The 8,819-nt window shown below is 41.4% G+C and overlaps 1 protein-coding gene across 1 annotated transcript; it reads right to left on the bottom strand.

Annotated features, from left to right (window-relative positions):
• Positions 1 to 269: 269 nt before the first annotated feature.
• On the bottom strand, positions 270 to 1,733 carry LOC113011122 (C-C motif chemokine 20-like). The gene is made up of 4 exons (XM_026150511.1): positions 1,635 to 1,733; positions 1,403 to 1,514; positions 810 to 887; positions 270 to 683 (listed from the first exon to the last, which is right to left on the bottom strand). Exons 1-4 carry the CDS (start codon positions 1,714 to 1,716, stop codon positions 569 to 571), a joined length of 387 nt encoding a protein of 128 aa, XP_026006296.1. The 5' UTR covers positions 1,717 to 1,733; the 3' UTR covers positions 270 to 568.
• Between the last annotated feature and the right edge of the window lie 7,086 nt (positions 1,734 to 8,819).

Here is an 8,819-nt window from a genome sequence, read left to right as displayed (position 1 = left end):
AAAATATTCTCTAAATGAATGGTTGGGTTACCTGAAATATTTTGTGAAACTGGTTAGCAAGTTCTAAAGGCACTCAAATAACTTTAAAATCCATTCAGTGAAAGTGACATGGCGGATTTTAGCTGCAATTTGACTAAAGAAATGTAGACAACAGCGTTACATTACCCTGAAATAAATTCATTTACTTGTCTGAAATGCAATATATGTATATTTTACCTCATTCATTTGTTTACGCAGCAGATTTGTTGCAGTGAATGAAACAAAACAGATGTTATTGTAAAAATTTATTGAGAGAATGAACAAATAATCAACAACATTTGTCTCAAATCTGTTCTTAATACAGTCTTAATACAGGAGTACTGAATTTAGACTTGAGGCTGAAGAAGTTAAGAGCGAAAAGTAAAGCAAAGGCATTACACATTTTTTCAGTTTTTCAAGGGACAGTGCCCTCAGCATTAACTTGATTATAAATGCTTGAGTATCTTTATAACAAATGTATAGGCACACTGGCTAATTCTGCATGGCGATTTCTTTACATCGAGCTGTCTAAGGTGACACCTGGTTTTTGCTAATAAGCAGTGAAAGCCTCTGTTGCAGTGAGGTCAGATCCACTTCCATCACGACCTGAAGTGTTTCCAGTTTTCTTCACTGAGCCACCCTTGGACATGTTCTTCAGTTTTGCGCTAAAAAAATAAGTAGTTCTTACATGTGAAATGCCAAAAACAAACCTTTTTATGCTTTTACAGATCTTCAGGTGAGCATCTAAACAGCCCCTAATTGACATTTTAAAGTGAGTAAGCATGTCATACCTGAGTTGTTCAAGGAGTTTTTTCACCCATTCAGCTTTCGGATTGGCACACATCTGCCTGTTTGCAACCGTGTAGAAACTATAACAGCGAGACACATCATTAGAGTAACACAGAGTATCATATTACTGAAGCGTATTCATTTATGCTGCATGTATATGTGTTGGTATATGATAAATAATATCATATGCCAGAGTCGCTGCTTCAATAATTTAATAACTCAATTTAAGGATTTTAGGTTTTATAATATAAATATAATATGAATCAAAAGTGGTTAAGTTTTGTTGGATTAGACTGATTCAGAACAACCTCAACTTTAATTAAATTTTGATTTATGATTTAACAACATTAAAATGTTAAAAATAAAAGTCTTATTTTTATTCCACAAAAATCTGCAGAAATAACTTTAATACGTCTCGCCACAAAAAACTACCAATGTATTTGGAATATTTTGGAATAGATCCAATCCACCCCATTAGTCCCCACCAATCCACTTGCAAATGTTTGGCAATGTTTGCTATGATTGTTCTAGTCAAGTATTATAATGAGTAATTTAGAGGTTGCAGGCAAAGTTGAATGGTTTAGAAGAGTCTTACATGATTGCCTCGATGCGACAGTTTTCCCAGTTACGTTGTTCTCTGTATCCCTTGATGCGATTGAAGGACACGGGCGTCTTACTGTAGCTGGTACAGCAGGATGCACGGGCACCTAATGCACACACAGACACAGATGCAAAGGCACCAGATCATTAACATGTCATCTTTGAGTCGCTATGTCATATTGTCATTATTAACTGACCAAAAGTTAAATGCAAAAAAATAAACTTACATTCAGCTGGAGCTGGACAAAGTATCCCCAGTATGAAGCAGAGGAGAAGGGCCGTCAGGGTGATCGTACCTCTCGGAGCCATGTTGACAGTGCAAAAAGGGTGGCAGGGGACTCACTGAATACATGGTCTCTGCACATATATATATACTTTTTCCACTACTGATGTTTTTGCATCTTGTGGCTCCTAAATTGAGGACAGGAAGCCCACTGTTGCATCATGCTGCAACTTTGCATCTTCATTACCAATTTAGGCATGTACCAAGCTATTACGCAATGCTAGGATTTGTTTATGTGGGATGATATGGGCCTGGTGCTCTGATGCAGTTAGTTCATATATCTCCTTTGGCTCTAATATGGATTTATACTTTCTGCATATGCATGTTATACTTTCTTTCTGAACAGTTGTGCAGTGAAGTTCTCCATATATGGCACAGCAGATTTGAATCGTTATATAGCTTAGCTTTACTTTGATTTCTCTTGATTTCATGGCTGCATCTTCATGTGTGAGTGCATATGGCCACATGGCTACATGCGAATGCACGTGACACTCACATGCGATATTCCCATAGCGTGTTGTAGTCCTACCAAAACATGACTGCCATAGCCTTTGTCGTACAGTAGTTTCACATTGTAGCTTGAAGCGGTTGTCTATCTTGGGTTTTTGATGTTATCAGCAATCTTGGGATTGTTTTGTGGTGAAAACTCAAAGTGTATGTGAAGGTTGTCAAACTTCCCCGCCCCCTTCCCCTGGTTCTGGTTAACATGACCTATTTAGTCTGCAGAAAGCTGACAATTTCAGATCTCGCTCAGCTGACCTAGATAGGTGCAAAAGCTTCAAGTTGTAGCACATACAATAAGTATACAATATGTTTCAAAAACAGCATAAACAGGTTGTTTACATGTACGTGTAAAAATAAACAGCTCCATTACAGTAAAATACTGATATCTACAGTATTTTATTTAGGGACAAATATGAATGTTTTGCAATCAACATGAGTTTATTTGCACCACATACTCCATGTGATTGGCCTTTATCAGTGGGAAATCAGAAGTGTGAAGGCCAGCCACGCATTTATATCCAGTGCTGTTGATAGGAACCTGTGGCCTTGCTCAAGGACACTTCAGAAGCATAAATGCTTGTTGACACAGCATCTATAGAGAGGACCGCTACTTGAGTAAGTCTTCAGAGTCTCACTGAGTCAACTGTCAGCTGTTTGATTAACTCATGTGCTCTTGCCAGAGGCTGGTTTTTCATGTCCATCATCACGGAGTAATTATGAAAACGAGTCATTTTCATGGTAACCATTTTCTTTCCCCTGAAATTTATGTGTCTTAGAGCATAAAGTAATTCAGTAATTCGAGAACAAAAAGCCTAAAATGTATTTATTTTCATTGTTGTTTATGCATGCTGATAGCTTTTATAAGGAGTCTGATGAGACAGATGAGAAGTCATCTGAAGCCTGAAGTTGTGATCCTAAATTAATTCTGACTCTTGTGAGCTTTGTGTCATTATGACTTGCACAGCTCCTGCCCTTCTTGAAACCTTTGCTGTCCTCCTACTTGGCAGGCTGACCCACACATCTAATTTAAAGCATCACACATGCACGGACCACGCTTGTTGGTGTCCTCCAGCAGTTTTTGCTTCCTTCTTTTATCCCTTTATCCATAGGGGGCACTGTGGTCATGGCCCGTTGATGGATGCCCAGCAAGATTTAATAAATAGAAATAAAGCAAATCTAGCCACTTTTTTTCTAGCCACGGCAGTACAATTGTTTTTCATACCACCAACAAGAATTGCCTTGTATTTGTAAAATTCTAATTGTTTGTTTTATTTTTTCTTTTCTCTTTTTATATAAAACATGTTGTGGGGCAAGCAACTTTTCTCAGCAAATTTTTATTTGTGTCATTGAGTAAAAGAAATGAAGAAACTCTCACGGTACCAAAAGAAAGCGTGTGGGAGTCACCTACATATCAAAATCAAAATGAGTCAGGTTCAAATCAACACAAGAATTAAGGTAACTCATTAACATCCCACCTTCTATTTTAACCTCTCTGTTTCTACACATGTAGGCGTTTGCGTGTGAAATCTGCAGCACGCACTGATAAAGGGAAAGGTGGCATGATTAACTCAGCAACGTCTGGTTTAACAGCCTAATCCCTGCTAATCCGACATAAAACACAGCCTCTTGCCGTCCTGTCTCCTTCACTTAAAGAAAAACAAACACCTTCCTGTGAGGTTGCAGCCGCACTGCGTCTTTATTACAGAGAATTTACTCATTGTTTTTAAGGACCCAGTCAGCTGTTTGCCTGAAATCACTCTAATAGTCTTTCATCTATAAATTTATATTTTATTTTATTTTTACACATTATCGAGAAAAGTAACCAGTTAATGCAGAAATGCCAGGATGATGATTATTATTTAAGCCTAAAAAGATCCAAATGAATGTTACACCTTGAAATAGTTTTCTTGCTCGAAAATATTAACTACTGTATTTCATTGTATTGAAGTAGATTTGTGTTTTGGCGCCATGCGAACTATTAGTCCACCTCTAACTAGTTGTTGCTTTTTAACAGCTCTTACTATCTGCCTCCACCTTCTAAATACTCCAATAAATACTTGATAGGCAGTGCATACAACTGTATGCCATTGCACAGGTAGTACAGAATGTTTCTCACTGAAAATGCTTGCTTTATGTGACTTGAAGCATTGTTTCTGCAGCTACAGTGAACAGAAAAAGTGACACTAGCACATAATTCAAACAACACTGTGTCACAGAGAGGATTTAGCAATTTCCTTGTGGGCGGATCACTGTAAATACCATCTTTTTCAATAAAGTAACTCCTTCCTTATATTGTTGTTTCCTGTATTGCCCTTTTCATTTTTCTGTTTGGTTCTTATATTATTGGTTTGTTTGCTAAAGTGCTGTTATTATTTTACTCTGTGAAGTAGTGGTTAGTTATGTGAACCTTAGGAAAAATGGTTGCTGCCTCTGTAGCAGCTAATTGGGATCCAAAGAAACCAGAAACAATTTAATGAGATGCAGATAAAGATCGTTTGTGATTATTTTCAGTTTGACTAACTTTTTGCTCAGCTAGTTTTTGTTATTAGTCATGCTTTATCACTTGTATATACATAAACTACTGCTTCACAGTCAAAGGGCACACATTCACACACACGCACACACATTTATCTATCTATCTATCTATCTATCTATCTATCTATCTATCTATCTATCTATCTATCTATCTATCTATCTATATATATATATATATATATATATATATATATATATATATATATATATATATATTCTTGCATCATCTTCTTTTTATAGATGTATCTTTGGTGATTGTTTGCTTTAGAGTGGGTGTGAAGTAGACTTTTTCTCCTCATAGGCCCCTCTCCTTCGTTTTGAACTTATGCTGTTGGACGGAGGACAAGAAAAGAGAGAAAGGGAGGAGAGACGAGAGGGTAAGGGGGTGGTGGTGGGGACGGGGAGTGGGGGGGGGGGGTCACCATTGAGTTGTCCACCCACACAAGGCCCCCTCTGGTCACCTGCGTGGGTTTAGGCCGAAAGAAGGGCGAGGATGCATGCACACACGTGCGTGAGCACACACATGAGCACACACGCACACACACACAAAGAACAAAACGGCAGCTTTTCTAACCCCAAATGTCAAATGTACCAAAGTACTTTGGAATAAAAGCATTTTAAATGAGCAAAAAAGAACTTCCTCGAATCAACGGAGAGGGGGCATTGTCAGGATCCTTAAAAGCACTTCACAGCAGAGATGAGTTTAGCCAGAGAGAGAATCGGCAGAGAGATTAAGAAAAAATCTCCCAAAGCTCTTGGCTGTGGCATGATCTTCAAAAAATCATCATAATTAGTATCGTTCCAGACTGTCGAACCCGTGAGGCACGAAAAAAACAATGCACTCTTCAATATTTTATTGCGGTATGGTAAATTATTTGATGTGTAATTAAGTGAGCCCGGCAGATTCTGTCCTCATCGTTTTCCTCCTACATGCCATCTGCCCCGTGTGTCCAGACTGTGGGTGACTGAAGTAGCTGCGGGGGGAGATGAGGAATTATTGTGGAAAATTATAAGAAAACTTGTGATGTAACAGTCTGAGTTACACTTTTGTTGTTCAAACCAACACTGCAACATCCACGGCCTCCAATAGAATGAGTAGTAGAAGATGAAAAGGGGGGAAAATATAGAATTAGAAGACCTCTGTGACTCTAGGAAGCGCCCAGAGGTATTTTAGTCTGGCAGAAGCTAACTCCTGGCTGGGGAGACTCCGGAGGATAGAGTGAGCCAGAAGAGGTGAAGCGAACAGAGGGGAAGCGAGTAAGTTGGTAGAAAGATGAGTATTTTTAGGGTGGTCTGTTATCTGTGGAGACGAGGGCGTGCGGTATCAGAGCCGGGTCATATCGCTGAGGGGGGAAACAGCACGGGCTCTCGGCTGGGACGATAGATAAGGAGGATGGGAACAATGAGTTCTTTCTCTGTCTCTTGTACATGCATACACTCATACAAAAACACACATGCACACTAAAAAACAAAAAACAAAACAACCACATCCACAGGAAGATACACCATAGCTTCACTCATACACAGCTTCTCGCAAATACTTAGAAACCCTCAACCGTGTTAAAAGATGGTTTCAGAATGGAACCAGAGAGCTGTTACAGGTGACCCAGGAGTGTGTATTTACTCTAAAGAGTGTACAACAAAAACCAACAATATTGCAGAATCTCGTCACTGCACTACTTATCTCGCTTTCTTGCATTTCCCCTATCTGTCTCTCCTCTATTGTAGCCCTCTTAAGATGTAAATGCCAGCAGAACAGATGGATGGAGGGAACATCTCATCACTCTGACACCATGTTTATGCAATCACATGCAAACACACCACACAAACACACGCGGCATGCACGCGCACAAACACATATACACTCCATAGAAAGATGCTGATGGAGATTTCTTCAGTCATCAAAGTGAGCACATGATGCACAGCACACATACACACACACACACTTTTGGTGTTTTGGTGTTTTTGATGAAACCTTCTGTTCGCTTCTTCCTTTGTTGATACTGAGCGCACGTGTGCGTGGACACGGACGCACATCCACACACGAATTGAGTAATTCGCCAGACTAGCAGCTGTCATGGAGAAAACCGGGTACCAGCGAAACGCCTCTGACATGCTAATGACGCTCTGTCGACCCAAGGAGTTCAACCACACACGCTCGCACCATACAGATTTAGAAAATCTGATTATTAACTGTCATGTAGCCCCGGGAATATCAGCCTGGTTTTGTGAATATTAAATGGTTTTAGCTCCCAGTGCGATGTAAGCACTCTGTGTAGGACTGCAAGCCAAATGAAACCTTAGCTCGCTCCAGGAATATCTTAGAGAGGCTTTGAGGGAAGATCCCTTTTCAACACCCAGCCACCCCCCACCCTCCACACGCACACATACACCACCACCACCCACCCACCCAATCAAATCCTCACTGGCAATGCGCTGCTCCTCATCTCTCTTCCCTGCTTCTTTTGTTCATCTCTCTCAGCCGCCCACACACCTACCGTCCCTCGGGCTTTTCTCTTAACACTCTCACGCACATGCACAAATTTACATTTGGCTACTTTGTATGTACTTTGCTTAAATTTCTTCCTCTTCTCTCTGTTCTCCTCATCGCTGTTTGACACTTGGCGATTCTGGATGTCTTTAAATGCTGGTTCTCATGCGTTCATACGCTAACAAGCGCCTGTATCTAGTGGTCAACAATACACATGTGTGGGCAGGAGCCATCTGGGGCCTCGCAAGGAACAAAAAAGCGTGTAAGGATGTGTGTTTGTGTGTGGCGTAGGGCTAAGGGCCAAACGTAAAGTAGGGGTTCGATGCCGGGGGATCTTTGTGCAAACCCCCCTCGAGAAAGCTGTGATTCTCAGGGGAGAGTGGGAAAAACATTTCGACCGTCATCAATCAAAACTTTGGTGACACAAATGACCAGAAACAACGGAGCATTCTCCATCCATGTCACCGTGTCCCCTCCGCCTCGCTGCCATGTCCCACCCACCTGTGCTGCTGCCCCATTGGCCTTCGCCATACGACGCCCAATGCGATTGGCTCGCTGGTCCCCGAGCGAAATCGTGGTCCCCTCTCGGCTAATTGGGCCTTTGTGATTGCGCATTCTATCGTGGGCCTGGCGAAGAATGAAACGTGAAAACGTTATTATGGCGGGTGGGGGAAGAGTGGCAGGTCGATGCGGGGAGATCGTTTTTGCCGCCTCAAAGTGCCAGATGCTCTTCCTGGGTCCATTATGATGCCACACAGGGCTTTGAGATGGTTTCGGCGTAGCAACTGTGCAGACACAAAAGCAAGATGGAGACCGGCTCGCACAAACACATACTTGCAAACGCAGGCACGCACACACTCACACATGAAGTCTCACATACAGAGAGTCCCCAAAAAAGTCCTAACAAACACCTGCCATTTAGTGCTCTTTGTGGCTGGTCTTCAACAGGGGTCATCACAGCTTACCTTTGTACGTGTTAAACAAGGACTGAACATGATGGAGCAAGTCTTTGCTTCACCTTTTGTTGTTAAAATGGATGACAGAGGAGAGAAAACCAGACTGGGTCGATATAAATTGAAGAATTTACTTCTTCAAGCTGCGCGGCCCCTCAGCAGTGATTCGTTTTCCAGGGTCTCTGAGAGAAGGAGCGTGTAGGAGGACAGGTCATGAGCCTGGCTCTTTGTGCGCTCCATCACGCTTACACACAAGGCCGGGCTCTTGAGCCTTTTTGTTTACGAGTGTTTTTCTTCTTTAATTAAGAACATGCTCATTTCTTTACATCCATGTGGGATTTGAAAAAATACTAAAAACTGTAGCTGACAGACGGCAGAGAAATGACTGAAGCTCCATCAACCCTCCTGTTCTCAGCCTTAAAATAACCAACAGCCCACTGTGAAATGATCCTGACCATTCTTTGGGTTTCTCCTCCTTCACCCGGCAACCATCAACAACAGGTGGCGCTGTAGTCACATTCATGGGTATTTCGCTTCTCAGGACAAAGGACAACCTCAACTCCAATCAGGCACTTCAGGCCTTTATCAGGAGAATGTGACATATTCATGTTTTGAAATGCACGTGACTATGTGATTATTTTTTAAG

This window comes from Astatotilapia calliptera, chromosome 18 (assembly GCF_900246225.1).
Source record: "Astatotilapia calliptera chromosome 18, fAstCal1.2, whole genome shotgun sequence".
Taxonomy (NCBI): Eukaryota; Metazoa; Chordata; class Actinopteri; order Cichliformes; family Cichlidae; genus Astatotilapia; species Astatotilapia calliptera.
This window is presented reverse-complemented; position numbering and strand designations above follow the sequence as displayed.